General features: G+C 44.9%; 1 protein-coding gene across 1 annotated transcript in view; it reads right to left on the bottom strand.

Annotated features, from left to right (window-relative positions):
- kmt2bb (lysine (K)-specific methyltransferase 2Bb) overlaps positions 1–15823 on the bottom strand; it is a gene marked incomplete at its 5' end in the record, with an annotated part of 70044 nt that overhangs the window by 31583 nt on the left and 22638 nt on the right. Inside the window, 12 exons of the mRNA XM_083635525.1 lie at positions 290–448; positions 656–793; positions 1989–2092; positions 2219–2442; positions 6075–6151; positions 9870–9980; positions 10193–10294; positions 10520–10704; positions 13331–13444; positions 13583–13700; positions 13803–13895; positions 15242–15388. Of these exons, the coding sequence (XP_083491651.1) occupies positions 290–448; positions 656–793; positions 1989–2092; positions 2219–2442; positions 6075–6151; positions 9870–9980; positions 10193–10294; positions 10520–10704; positions 13331–13444; positions 13583–13700; positions 13803–13895; positions 15242–15388 (1572 nt within the window). The remainder of the gene's footprint in view (positions 1–289; positions 449–655; positions 794–1988; positions 2093–2218; positions 2443–6074; positions 6152–9869; positions 9981–10192; positions 10295–10519; positions 10705–13330; positions 13445–13582; positions 13701–13802; positions 13896–15241; positions 15389–15823) is intronic.

Genomic DNA, 15823 nt, shown 5'->3' with positions numbered 1-15823 from the left:
TTAAAACCGTTTTTCTGTGATTTTTATGGCATTTTAGTTCATTTTATTTCTGTTCGTAATGTGATTTGTTTATGGCTTCTACCTTCCATTTATCTTGCTTTTATAATGCATTTGGTTCTATGGCTTTTATTCTGTTTTCATCTTTGTGCATTTTAGTTATGTTCTGTGTTTATTGTAAAGCACTTTGTAACTGTTTTGAAAAGTGCTATATAAATAAAGTTGATTATTATTAGTATAGCATTGATCAGGATCAAAAATCAAACTTCTTAAATGGTAGAACAGTATTTACCTTGCCACTGATGAGGTGTCTGTGTTTGTGGCAATAGACCTTCTTATCATCCTGGAACACACACTGGCGGGAGCGCGCACACATAAAGTGATAGTTGCTTTGACAGGAAGTGAGGCAGCAACCCACTGTGGCACCGGTTTGGTTGCAACGTTCACATCGCTGAAGGGAGAGGGGATAAATCATAATATTTAAGTACAGACAGAACTAAAGGGAACCCATGAATTCAGCCATAAAGACACCACGTGGGTAGTTTGCATGTAAAAAAAAAAACACATTCATAATCATCATCATAAAATTAAAGATTAGAGATGATTGAATGATGATGATCAAACTGGCAGTCATTTATAATGTGAACTAACAACTGACCATCAAGCGCCCCCTAGCGACAGCACTGTGTACATGTAGCAGAGAGCCATTGTCCTCTTCAAACACCTCAGCTGACCACAAACAGCAGTTGATATGGGCCCACTCATTCTGGCCCAGGTATAGCAACCTGCCTGCTTCCTATGGGGTAGACACAAAGAGCAAAACGTTGAGACCAAGCATAGTATGTATTTACAGCAGTTTCCTACCTCCACATTGGTTATTTACAATGGGCATTGCCCAGACCCTTGTTCATGTTAAAGCAGCTACGGGGAACACTTAACTGGTTACGAAACATCTTACCTACAACAGTAAATGAGACCATCAGCGAGGAGATGGGCGATCTCTATAGTTTTTTTTATGCCCCTGCTCGGGGGTCCAGGTGCAAGTCCATCCTGCTCGGGGGTCCAGGTGCAAGTCCATCCTGCTCGGGGGTCCAGGTGCAAGTCCATCCTGCTCGGGTAGGGTTGCCAACAGTCCCGTATTAGCCGGGACATCCCGTATTTGGGTCAAAAGAGACGTGTCCCGTACGGGACGCCACTTGTCCCGTTTTTAAGGGAAGAGGCATATACAGTATATTGCGACCTGTCTGTCTCCTTGCCTGTGTGTTTGTGTGCTGTATGAGATAACCGGAAGGGCGCTAGGACCCTGGGGGTGCCGGCGTGCCGCAGCCGCTCAGTTGATGACAGGGGGCAGGCACAGCTGCACAGAGCGGGGCTGTGTGTGTGTGTGTGTGTGTGTGTGTGGGGGGGGGGGGGTAGGAGAGAACCACATACACATGCGAAGGGTTTCCCAGTGTGTGTGAGACTCTCAGGTGGGCGCGGCTATATTATCTGACAGCGTGTGGTGTGCCACAATCACTCATGTGGAACATAACACATTTTTTAGAGTTGAATGTAATTCTTTTTTATATCATAGCCCCCCCCCCCCCACCCCCCCCCCCGTTGGTCCGACCGTCCCGTATTGCTGGGATGGAATGTTGGCAGCCCTATGCTCGGGGGTCCAGGATCCTGCTCGGGGGTCCAGGTGCAAGTCCATCCTGCACGTCTCTGTGAACCTGCTTGTCATTTTTTGTTCTGGCCGGCGGGTGAAGCAGTGAGGTCAACCTTATGCAGTGAATAAAACAGCGGGGCGGCTCGCTGACTCAGAGAAGTCCTGCCTGACCTGCCGCGGCTCAGACAGCCCGGTGGAGATGATGGGAGGAGCCTCGGGAGTTCAGGAAATGCAGTTTTCATTCGGGGGGCGAACGGTACCACTTTTCTCCACAGGCGCCACAGCAATCAAGACAAAATGAAAGTTCCCCATAGCTGCTTTAATGTTCAATGCGGTTACTTACGTTAGGTTTGAGGTCTCCATATTTTTGGCACAAACAGCACTGCCTCTCATCATCCTTGGACCATCCAGTGTCCAGATCAGCTTTTGAAAGCCGACCCCTTTTCCCTATGTGAATATATAAAAGCAAGGCCTTAATACAGTAACAGGCTACAATATAAAAGGCAACTGAACCAAATGAATCAATCGCAGTAGCCCAATTTATTGACTTCTCTCCTAATTTGACTGCATTACCTTTGAATTTGTGTCTGGCAGCCTTGCTGGTCTTGAAGTTGTTCCTAATAGTTGGCTCGCCAGACATTGGGGAGGCCGCCTCTTCTTCCTTGATGTTTAAGCTTTGCACATTGTGCTCCTGCAGAACCCCTAGTGGAGCCCTGGACTGCTGTGCCTCCCTCTCCCGCCACTGGGCATAAAAATGCTCAGTTGTAGGAGGGTGAACAGCTTGGGATAGCATCCCCCTGTGACAGAACGTGAGCAGGTCAGTACTTTTTCATGAAGCATATATATATATATATATATATATGTAAGGGATAATGGATAGTGAGCCGGTGATTACTGGCGAAATAATGACCGACAGATGAATGATTGAGCCCGACGCGCAGCGGAGGGCTTAATCATTCATCTGAAGGTCATTATTTCCAGTAATCACCGGCTCACTATCCATTATCCTGCTTAGAACACGGCCTACAACTAAATCATTCAATAATCTGACAAAAATAGTTATTCAAATAGATTTTTTAATAGCGTTTTCAACGACAAAGCGGTTTCATTCATAATTGGAACACAAGACACCACAGCTGCAACTGGTTGGCCTAATTAGTAGTGTCTTGCTGACAAAAGGCTCTTATCAACTGATTAATCCAGGTGTGGCAGAGCAGCGGTCGATGGCGAGAAATAATGACCGGTGAATCTTGTTGATTGACCAATCAGAATCGAGTATTCAAGAGAGCCGTGTTCTAAATATATATATATATATATATATATATATATATATATATCTCAGTGGAACAGCGATCATACATGCAGTATGGATTATACCCATTATACCGGATATGTATTGGAAACTTGGCATTCACGTATTTGGTAAGTCTGCTTGTTTGTCTAGTGCTGCAGTGCTGTTTGGTTAACGTTAGCTTGGTAGCTAACGTTAGCTTGCGTTCTACAATAATGTTGCTATCGCTATGACTTCTTTCCAATGAAACACAAACAACTGAATGTGTGAGCGCTGAGCGGTAGGCTAATGTTACTGTTTAAAATAGGTATGGCTGTTTGGCAGAGGGAGAAGAGGAGAGCAATGAACTGATACCGTAACGTGGTTGGATGATGATGATGATGATGAAGGTTATCAGTTGTTTTTATTCATTCCAGTCCGTTGTACAATACTAGGCATGTTCAAAACGGCCTGTACCTACCCTCTTGTGTGTACTAAGTACTATCTCACTGCTTTAAATAAGCAATTTGATACTTTGTTTTTGCTGAGCAGGAATTCTGTACCCCAAAAAATAATCGGCTGGGTCAATTTCATGCAAAAAATAAATAAACGCCTGCCTCCAATTGCTAGCCTGGTAAACCAGCCCGTCACGCCAACTCACATTTCATTTGGTTCTGGCCCCAACTCTTCACACAGTCCTTAGCAAGCGCATACTCTTGCTCTTGTTTAATTGTTGTTATTGAGTTTCTGCAATAACTTCACTTATGGCTGTGTTTATGCTAACGTTCACGTTACTGCTAGTTACTTCGGAAGCCGCCATGTTTGCTACAGCGTCGGCCTGTATTCACGTCATCAACTACGTCAGTCCGACCCTGATTGGCCAACTTGCGCTGTCAATCACAGGGCACTGAGCGCAGTCGCTGATTGGCTCTTCCGCTTTGCAGCTTCTGCTTAACACCCTCCCAGGCCTTGGGGCCAGACCGTCTCACAGAACCAAATAAAATGTGAGTTCACGTGATGGCGGGCTGGTTTACCAGGCTATCCAATTGCTGCCTGGTCTCCTAAAACCGCCTGGGGTCTGAGTCAATTTAGCATAATAAACGCCCGGGCTATTATTGGAAGTTTTACGATATACTGTATATATATATATAGTTGCAATCATAAATATTCAATATTCACAATTTAAATAATTAATTAATTAATTAAATTTAGTGCTTATGCCTTTTGTAGAAAAGTAGTCTGGACAGTAAGACATATAACACAGTATGCAAAATTATGTGATGCATCATTATGCTACATGTCAGTTTTCACATTGTACCTTTAAATCACTAGCCATCTCTTGCGCTACGTGCGCTCGATTCCTACGCTCGCCCGTCCTGCAGCTCGTCGAGCTGGCCCTGCAGCTCGCATTCCCAGCTCGGCCGCTGCGCGGCTTTGCCTGCCCTATTGGCGCGCACACAATGTCTCCCTCTCTCTCTCTCCCTCAGTCTCTCTCTCCTTCCTCTCCTCTTTCTCCCCTTCTTCTCTCTCCCTCAGTCTACAACATTATTTATAATCTCGTGAGCCTCCTCAGTCTCTCGTGAGACTCAGACTGAGTGATGTCATCATTGTGTCTCCGTCTCTTGTGTGTGTTTGTGTGCCTGTCTGTCTCTTGTGTGTATGTGTGTGTGTCTCTTGTGTGTGTGCGTGTGTGTGTGTGTATGTATGTGTGCTTCACTGATGATGTCACAATGCCTCTGACATCCCTGATGAGTGATGATGTCAAAATGTATGACATCACTGATGACATCATCATTGGGACTTACTTTGTGTGTGTGTGAGTGAATTTATGACATCACTGATGATGTCATCAGTGGGACAGACAGAAAAACAGAGCCACAGCTCCCTTTTATATAGAGAAGACTAGGCATAAGCGCACTCGATTCCTGCAGCTCGCCGAGCTGGCCCTGCGGCTCGCATTCGGAGCTCGGCTGCTGTGCGGCCTTGCCTGCCCTATTGGTGCGCGCACAATGTCTGCCTCTCTCTCTCCCTCAGGTTCTCCCCCCTCTCTTCTGATGATGTCATCAGTTACATCATCACTGAACTATAGCCTTTCATCAGTGACATCATCACTGAACTATAGCCTCGTGTGTGAGGGAATTTCAATTTATGACATCGCTGATGATGTCACAATGCCTATGTATGACATCACTGATCACATCAGTCACTGATGTCATTAGTGACATCATCACTGAACTATAGCCATGTGTGTGTGTGAGTAATTCACTGATGATGTCATTTATGACATCACTGATGTGGGACAGACCGAGAAACAAACAGAGCCCTAGCTCCCATTTATATACTGATTATGATGATAGATGCTACCCCCCCTTTGTCCTCAGGGGCCGGTTGCACCAACTGGTCTTACGACTGGTCTTAAGCTAAGTCGGTCGTAACTTTACGACCTAACAGCTACGCCGGTTGCACCAAGGTAAGCCTTTTTCTCACTAAGACCGGTCGTAAATATTACGCCTAGTCCAGAGCAGGCGTAAGGTGCAGTATAGACGGTTTTCACCTGTGTGTTGCGCAATAGCTACAACCCCTCAGCTCGGCTGCATTCAGCCCTCAATTATAAACCGCAAACCGGAGTACGCTATAAACGTTATAAATATAGCCACGTTATAAACAACTAACCAATGCTGGGGGTCCGTATGGAAAGTGGAAATCGAAATGGTTAAAAGTTAAATCAATTTGGTCATTCAGTGGCGTTTTACTGCCATGTAAAGTAACGACAAGTAACAGTTAGCCGCTAACATTAGCCACACTATTACAGCCGATTACCCATCAGCGGAGCGTCATTTGACGTCAGCACACTCTTCTAAACAGGTCGCGTGCCGCATTCCAGTGGGCATTCCCATGCTTTCACATGGACGCGCATCGCTACGACCGGCGTAGTTAAGACCAGACGTAAGCCCTGTTGGTGCAACAGGCGTAAGTCCCCTCTAAAGACTGGTCTTAACTAAGACCGACGTAGGAGTTACGACCAGGCATAGTTAAGACCAGTTGGTGCAACCGGCCCCAGGATTGGTTCATTTTACATTTGAACAAGAGTAGATTTAAGGTGAAATGTAAAGTAGTAGAGTAAAATGCATTCAAGATACACTGGAGGCCATTACTCACATAGGCAAGTCTTTGGTGCAAGGGTCCCACACTTTTGGGTCTTGGCTGTTGAACCAATTGAATACTTCTTCGAGAAGCTGAAAAAACAATAATGAATTCTTAGACACCCACATTCTCCCCTTGTTACATGGAGTCCCTTCCAAGTTTCTCAGACTCGGATCCACCACAAGCTAGCCCCCTATGAAATGTGCCATAACTGCCAAAGTCGACAACGGGTGTGTGCAAATTGTATTGAATCAAATTCAATTAAACTGGGGGGGGTAAATGATTGTGTGGGTGGGAACATACTTGTGGATCTACAAATCAAATCAACAGCCAACAGCCTGCAAATTCCATCCAATTTGGAGTCCGCAGTGTAATTCGCAGGGAGTTGTCTTGAGAAGATGAGTCAGAAAAACAAGAGTCACCGCCTAAAACTAGAACGACCGCACCGCGGATTTATACCTCCGCCATTAGTTCATTCTTAAGTCCAAATCGCCATTTGAGGCAAATTCACAGTTGGCCTTTGACCACCAAAATCTAATCAGTTCATGCTCGAGTCCAAGGCGATGTCTGAGGCAAATTTGATGAAATTCCGTCAAGGCATTCCTGAGATATTGCGTTAACGAGGTTGAAAATGGCGTTCGAGAGGTCATAGTGACCTTGGCCTTTGACCACCAAAATCTAATTACGGTAGATCATCCTTGAGTCTAAGTCGATGTTTGAGGAAAATTTGATGAAATTCCGTCAAGGCGTTCCTCAGATATCGCGCTAACGAACATCGGACGGACGGACATACGTACGGACGGACGGACAACCCGGATCCATAATGCCTCCGGCCTGGCTATCGGTGGCGGAGGCATAAAAATAATACGTGGATATAGATAGTGCTCAACACTAGCAAGTGCTTTCAGTTCTCAGATGAAGGCCACAGGTAACTAACCTGGGGGGGGGGACAATGCACATTACTGAACATTACTGTAAATGCAGCAGTGTTAGCCAGATGGCTCATTTTGAAATGCTGTCCCTGTGGAACTCCAGTTAGAATTGGCAGTGGCTCACACACACTGACAGGAGTAATAACCCTAACATACATGTCTGATGGTGGGAGGAAACCGGAGCACCCGAGGAAACCCACATGAACACGGGGAGAACATGCAAACTTGGATTTAAAATGTTTCATTAGCCTATTGTCCATTCTGAAAGCGAGTTGGACCACCGCGCGTTAATGAGCTGTAGTCTGCTTTTAATAACATTATCATCGTCATTGACAATAACGTTGGTTTCAGAAAATACTTTTGAGGGTTTGATTCATGTCTCATCTCTCTCTCATCTTAGCATGTCAGTATGCAGGTAGCCTGTCCAGTGTCCACCATTGAGAGCTGCTGACCAAGGCGCAGCGCAGACTCAATCAGAGCGTGTGCAATGCGCATCCTAATTGTAAATCTATTGTTTGTTCACCGCATAAGGTGGTAGGCTATATAACATAACTTATTATATATCGTCGCTGTCGCAGCAGGGCCCCGAATATCAATTTTTTCAGATTTTTATTTTTTGTCATGAATCAATGACATTGGTCAGCCTTCACGTCTGTGTGGGTTTTACCAAATGCAACCAATGGAAAAGCATTCAAACGAGCTTGTGAGTAAAGCTTCTGGCATACTCTTTGCGCCCAGCCAAGCGCATAGGGCGCGCGGTGATTATGACGTCGTTGCACGGGGCGTGTCGGGGGGCGAGGCCTGAGCGCAGCGCGGCGCGTCCATGGAGATTTTTCTATCAGCGCGTCAGGTTTTGCTGCCTGTGCCTGTGAGATCTCCGTGGTAGGCTATCAGCGGATATCTGCTGTGATTGAGTCCTCACCGTCGTAAAGTCGCCTTCAAAGCATGCTGTTCGATTATAACAAACTAGTTGTGTGGCTTAGCCTTCCCAAATGTTGAGGGTCGTTTTTTAGAATTTAATATATAGAATTGGGAACGTTACATTCAATTTCATTCAGACTGCCTGGCACTGATCGCCGCCATTTCTGGAGCACTCACTATGTTCTGTTTTGGCCCGCGCAGAGTGCGCGCGCCCTCCGTGGAGCCCCGCCTCCAGCCCGTGCGCGAAGAGTATGCCAGAAGCTTAAGTCTCGTAACGCCATTCGCCCTCAATCTGTCAGTCAAACCTCGAAATTTATCCCCTACCTCCGTCTGTACCCCCCCACGCAGGACACTACGCGGCCGCCCGTCTCCTAACGGGCAACAAGAAGCGAGACCACATCACGCCAATCCTAGCCTCACTCCACTGGCTCCCCGTCCGCTTCCGCATCGATTTTAAATAATTATTGAATGTTTATAAAGCACTACATGGGTTGGCACCACCATACCTCACTGAGCTCCTGCACTACCATACCCCATCTAGAGCCCTAAGGTCAGTCGACCAGCTGCTCCTGGTGGTGCCTAGGACCAGGCTCAAGACCCGAGGGGATAGAGCCTTCGCCACAGCAGGCTCTGGAACAACCTCCCCCTCCGTATTCGATCTGCTCAGAGCCTTGAGGCATTTAAATCCCTGCTCAAAACGCACCTTTTCTCCCAGGCCTTCGACCTGAGTTGAGCCTTGCCCCTTGGCAACCTACCTCGTTATTTGTTTTTATTACTTGTATCGGCTACATTGCACTGCACTTTGTCCTGTAGCAGTGTATTCTGTACTTGTTATTTTCTTCCATATTTATTGTTTTATCTGTGAAGCACTTTGGTCGGCTTTGTCATTGTAAACGTGCTCTATAAATAAAGTTGACTTGACTTGACTAAACCCGGAAAAGACACACGGCAGACGCGCTGTATATTTCTGATATCGTTTTGTTTAATCCTGGCTTCCTCTGATGTGAATAGATCAATAAAATGTTTTCCAGTTATTCCTAGGCTGCAAACTTGTTTTAACATGCACATCGGAGTGGGTTCTGATGAGAATAAAGTAACGTTAACGTTACATTATGTCAGACTGTTCTCATCCCCATCCCAAAGCCTTCGCCTCGGCCATTAGAGGCTGGGGAGCACTGCTGCACTGCTGCACGTGCCCCCGCGGCACGGAGCTTGCGGCTCGTGCATGTGCATACCAGAGGGGAGGTGGCCATCAGCGCCTGACTGGCCGGGAGAGAGTGCTTCCAAGTCGGACTGATAATATAAACAACATCATTTGAGCTTATCCAGGTAAGATATTAATAATGTAATGACACATTCAGCGGGAAACTGACTATAATTAAGACATGTGCCAACTTTGACGACGTTTGGTTCAGTATTTTAAGAGCAAACAGGTTTTTTTAACTTCCTGAAAAGTTGCTGTTGTGGAGATTCGAGGTCCTGCCGCGACAGCGATGATATACATATACAAGTATATATACATACATACATACGGTATATATATACATACATACATATATAAATACACGCGCTTGGTCACCGGGAGATTTTGATTTGTCGGACTTCAATTCCTTTTTAACGGTAAAAGTCTGGCAATTACAGGATAACAGAAACACTGACCAAAGGAAAAGGCTGTTTGACGGCAAGGTAAAGCACTGAAAATGTTAAAATATACACACTTAAACTGATATTGATTTGTGTAGATGGGCCTTCTTTTAGGTGGTTCAAATAGGTTTTGCTGCTGGCCCCATTCACAGCAGTACATTGCTTTGCTTGTGCGTCTACTCTCTGCTTCTCCAAACCGGGAGCAAACTGACTATCGTCCCTCATACAAGCCCACATCAAGTAATCCCAAATGACCCCTTTAAGTGGTGCACAAAGAAAGGACTTGTGTTGATCTTGTGTCCTGAGTTAGTACCTTCAAGTAGTAAGAGCGTGCCAGGGCGGTTGGTCTCTCTGCCTCTGGAAGATTCTCTTCCTGCTCAAGTCTCTTCCGCACCACTTGAACCACATCCTCATGGAATGTTTTCTATAAAGACAAATGGAAATATTTGGGTTATATGCGCTACAAACCAGAATGCATGCATGTGTAATTTCTTAGTAGAATCTTATTTTCCCGCAATGTCCGTACAGCCCCATGGAATTAAACACCAATTCATTTTCACATTTGTTTTTAGCAATGATGGAACAGTGTTTAAGAAACGGCTAAAACAGATATTAGATGAGAAGTTGTGGACTGACCAACGTAGTGTAAAGGCCTTTGTCAAACTTCTTGCCCACAGCTCGCAGGTCACAGGCTGGCTGGCCTTCGATTCCACTGTCAGGGTCAACCATGTTCTTACACTGCAGTACAAAGACAGATTTCATACATTTACAATCATCAGAGCAGTACAACATAGGTCAGATAAGGACCGGTAATAGTAACAAGTTCTAGTAATTGTGCTCAAGAACTAATGATATGGCACATTTCGAGAAGTGTTCCAAGCAATGAATTATTCATTATTATTATGCTATTCATGAATTAAATATTTGAACCACATTTCACAAAAACGAGGCAGATTCTCCTACCTTAGAGCATGTAACAAGGTGCTGGGTGAGGGTAGATGAAAGCAAGCAAGCCAGCACCTTCTCCACCCCCGCCCTGAGCTCAATATAGAGCAGCTCTCTCCAGGCACTGGGCTGGGTCAGACTGCACGGCCGACATGAGTACACCACACTCTCTGGCAAGCTGGATAGTATCTCATACAGGTCATCTGAAATTATTTGACATGAGAGAAGGCTTAGTGAACTGTAGAGTGGGAAATGGCACATCACTCGGCACTAGTTATGTCAGGTGCCTGAATACGTTTTTGAGTACTTACTTATGCATTATGTTTGTATAATTTGGAGTACTTTAGGTTTTAGCGATTTTCATCAAGTATCTACACAGTAATATTGTGTATTGAATAGGGATGTTCATCAATTATCGAAGATCGATAATTGATCGTTAAGGAATTGATTCGATCATGTGGAATTTTGATTGATTATTATTATTATTTTTTTTTTTTTTGGACTAGGTTTGGGTGGAATTCGTTCCTCCTCGCCCCACTCCATTGCACAGCCGACTAATGTGAGGTGGAGCTTCATATAGTCTCTAGTTTTCTGGCTGGGCACGGGCCTTTGTGCCAACAAAACTGTTTTAAACATGGGGAATTCACACCGGCATGCGCCGGGGACACAAACAAACGCATCCAGCGGTCTGCGGACCTCAGTGAGGCTCAGGCCTGTTGATTTGACTCTTGTGCTGTCAGCTAAGCTGGAAGACACCGATTGCCTTACATCATGTAACCTGACATGTAACATGTTTGTTTACCTGGCCACAGCGCTAGTGTCTGACATTCTTACTACACAGCGGCATCGCCATTATAGCTGGCCAAGAACACGCAACGTTATTACCAGACCAGAGTTTTAAAAAAAAATCTCTCTATATATACAGTATATATATATATATCGTCGCTGTCGTTCCAGGACCTCAAATCTCCAAAACAGCAACTTTTCAGGAAGTAAAAAAAAACCTGTTTGCTCTTAAAATACTGAACCAAACGTTGTCAAAGTTGCTCGTCTTAACTCATTGAGTGCCAAGGACAAGTATGTTCGTCAATTCAGATACTAACGTAGAGTGCCAAGGAGGAGTATGTTCGTCAATTGCGTTTTTTGATGGTGGGATGTGGATCAAAGCCTCAGGCATCTCCTGTACAAATATTGTAGCTATTGAAGGTGTATAACCTATTTTACGGACTCATTAGGTGGCGACAGTGCTCTCCAGATTAGAGAAAGGTCCGGAAAACAGCAGGAAAAAGCCCCGTGATGAAAGAGAAACCGCTCATGCTGCAGCCAGAGCCATATAGATTGCTCTGTCTGCAGCTGACGTTGGCTGCGAACAGCAGTCAATCCGCGCCCACAACTGAGCCCCTCTGCCTCTGTCTGTCTGTCTGCATAGTTTCTCCACACGATTAGCCGCCAGAAAGGCAGCACCCGACGCCAAAGGGCCAAACCTTTCCCTGCAGTCCGGTTTGGCATTTCCGTGTCGCGCTGGGAGCCGGCGCACAAAAACGGAGCGCTCCGAAAATAGACTGGGTGCGTGTTAGGCTGTGTGTTAGTGTGGGGAGGAGTTTGCAGCTGAGGGGGGGAGAGGGGGGTGGGGCACGCAGGGCACCCCACAACTACACCACGTCACTACATCAGAAAATATTAGCTTCAGACTCAGTGAATGTGCTTGAAATGCTTCATTTCACAAAAGGCGGAATAACTCAGCTTCTAATTTGAAACGTGTCTTTTTGCTCAAAACAACCTATCTTCTCCGGCTCATAACTAAAGAACGGAAAATAGTATCAATAAACTTTTTTTTGCAGATGATAGAAGAGAGTCTCATCGTTCTTTGTCTGTGTTCGGTGTTTACATAGTAATATCACACAATATTCTGTGGGCCTCGAGAAATCACTGAAAACGCTCTGAAACTCTGGCACTGGGAGCGTCCGTTCTCCAAAAGTGGCTGGCACTCAATGAGTTAATTATAGTTAGTTTCCCGCTGAATGTGTCATTACTTTATTAATATCTTACCTGGATAAGCTCAAATGATGATGTTTATATTATCAGTCCGACTTGGAAGCACTTTCTCCCGGCCAGTCAGGCGGGAGAGAGTCGTATGTTCATGCACGAGCCCCAAGCTCCGGGCCGCGGGGGCGCGCGCAGGAGCAACAGCATTGCCCCTCGCCTCTCATGGCCGAGGCGGGGGCTTTCGCATGGGGTGAGAAATAGTCTGACATAACGTAGCGTTAACGTTACTTTATTCTCGTCCGAAAACACTCCGATTTGCATGTTAAAACAAGTTTGCAGCCTAGGAATAACTGGAAAACATTTGATTGATATATTAACGTCAGAGGAAGCCAGTATTAGTCAAAACGATATCAGAATTACACAGCACGTCTGCCGTGTGACTTTTCCGGGTTTATTGTCCTGCGTGGGGGGGTACAGACGGAGGTAGGGGACGAATTTCGAGGTTTGACTGACAGATTGAGGCGAATGGCGTTACGAGATTTACTCACAAGCTCGTTTTAATGCTTTTCCATTGGTTGCATTTGTTAAAAAGCACACAGAGACGTGAAGGGTGACCAATGGCACTGATTTATGACAAAAAGTAAAAAAGGGACATTGGAGGTCCTGGCACAACAGCGACGATATATATATTATAATTAATATTAATACGCTATCGATAATTGATCGTTAATTTTCCCGATTTTCGATTATGGAAATTGTTCAAAATGAACATCCCTAGTATTGAAGTATACTATTAAGTATTAAAATACTCACAACCAAAAAATCAAAAACAAAAACAATTACCTGTTAGATCCTCACACTTGGCATGCACCCAGTGGTTACAGGTGCCACACTGCATCATCTGACTGTCATAATCATTGTCTTCATAGCATTTGAAGCAGATTGGACAGTAGTTACCTTATGAGAGCGAGATAAAGGGACAAGCCAGCAAGAGAAAATCAGCATCGATATAGAACTGTAATGTTAGATAATGCAGGAGTCAATGACTCACAGAAGGAAACTCAAATGCACTGTCATGGTCAGTACTCTCCTCACCCTGGTCATAGAGGTTTGAACAGTCTGGACACAGTCCTTTATCGTGGTTCCAGTCAGTGTCCCAACTCTTGCCTGGTGTGACTCCACAACTTTTACACCGGATGCATGTCATACACACCTGCATGGACACCATCAGCAACACAATCATTGTATTGCAAACTGACTCAACATGTCTAAAGTGAACTTCTACACCGTGGTCTTTTGACCCATTTGAACCTACCCAGGCCTTCCTCTTCTTGTTTTGTTTGGGATAGTTGGGTCCCAAACAGGAAGTATGATAACAGTTCTGGCAGCGCTCACACTCCAACAAAGGCTGGGGGAGAGATGAAACACATAGCTTAGTGACTGAACCACATAGAGAGCCAAAGTCAAACGTCACTTCCTGCTTTCTCCCTGTACCAGCGCTGCGAAAAATATGAATGGCGGTGGACGGAGAATAACGTTACTTTTGTGATCCCGTTTGAATTGTGCCACGGGGTGCCAATGCTAATTCTGTCCATTTAAAACATAACTTTGCATGTGAAGAAAGTCACAGTTTGTCATCAAACTGAAACGTTTAGTTTAGTATAAACCAAAACTACATAGCTTGTGGAAGCTCGTGGCATGTCGCCGGTCTTCAGCTTTGCCGGTAGAGAAAGTGACGTCACTTAGTGTATGTAGTCTTTCTGATTTATAACTTCTAGTGCAACAGTTTGGTGACAAACTGCGACTTTCTTGACATGCAAAGTTACGTTTTAAATTGACAAAATTAGCATTGGCACCCCCTGGCACAATTCAAACGGGATAAAAAAAATAACCTTATTCTCCGTCCACCGCCATCCATATTTTTTGCAGCGCTGGTACAGGGAGAAAGCAGGTTTCACTTTGGCTCTCTATTACTACTGAGAAGTGGGATTCAACATTCATTATTTTAATAGCCACAGTGAGTAAACATGTTACAAACGAGGAATTTGTCTTTGTGCAGAATGCAGCGCAGCGATCACAGCAATAGCAAAATATGGACAATCTTCAAATTATAAATGAATAAGTGCAAAGCAAAAGACATTTAAAGTGACATATAGTGGAGTCCATGTAAAATGTCCAGTAAGTCCTTAAAGCCCCACTCCAGTGTATTTTGTCATTTTTAAGATACTAGTGCAATGCCCATTCCCCCATGCACCACCCCATGGGCCCCGTGCCCCCCCCCCCCCCCGCGCATTGCATTCAGTCAGGTCCCCCTAAGTGCACTCCCCAAGTTTGAAGTCGATCTGACGGTTCTTGAGATACGCGAAGGACAGACATACAGAAGTCGATCAGACAGACAGTCTTCGAGATACGTGAACGCTGTGATCTTATTGGTTGAATTGCACAAAGTTTACCACTGCAATTTCTCGGGTTCCCAGCAACGCACCTGCCAAGTTTGAAGAACGATCGGACGAATGGTTCTCGAGATAAACCACTTTTTGTGTTGCCAGTAGGTGGCACTATGACTATGCATAAGTCCAAATTGCATGAAATGCGGCACCGTTTAAGTTTAAACTTAAATCAATGGTGAAACAGGCAGGGAAATAGTGACTGGAGGGGGGCTTTAAGTGATGTATACTGGAGGGAGGGGGGTTGTGTTGGTGGGATAATGTCCATGACCATGTAAAACCATAGTGTAAAAAAAACAGTGTGTACCTTTGAGTGCTTGTTTTTCCTGCCGCACACATGACAAAACTTGCAGCGGCGACAGCACCAGTTTTCCTTGTTGTCCTCAGAGGGGCGCTCCGCCGGCTCAAGGCAAAACCGGTGGAAGGGTTCACAGCAAACTTGGCAATACAGCATCTGTGAAAAGGGTTCCCAATAAGCATGCCTTTATTATGTACAATTAGGTTCAAAATCAATCGTAGCTTTAGGCTGATATGAAACGGCTCAAAAAAGTATGTAAAAGCTCCTCCCACTGTATCCTGTAGGTTTAGATCTGTCTATACCGTTTCTTCCAGAAGAGCCAGAGAGGCTAGAGAGGTACACAATCATAAGAGATTTTTATTTGGCATTCGGACATGGGTTATGTTCTACAGACAACATGTAATTTGCACAATATCATAAATCAAAGTGTTATAACATGAATTGTCATAACACTAGTGTTCATGGAGGAATTAACTAGGGCTGGGTTTAAAAAAATCAATATTGAATCGATATTCATTTGAAGGAACTGATATCAATTCATAAATCTCAATATGGATCTTTTAATATAACTAGGATCGATTCCTAGGCCTC

Source organism: Poromitra crassiceps, assembly GCF_964638095.1.
Source record: "Poromitra crassiceps genome assembly, chromosome: 1".
Taxonomy (NCBI): Eukaryota; Metazoa; Chordata; class Actinopteri; order Beryciformes; family Melamphaidae; genus Poromitra; species Poromitra crassiceps.
Note: the sequence above shows the minus strand (reverse complement) of the source record. Positions and strands in the feature narration are given on the sequence as shown.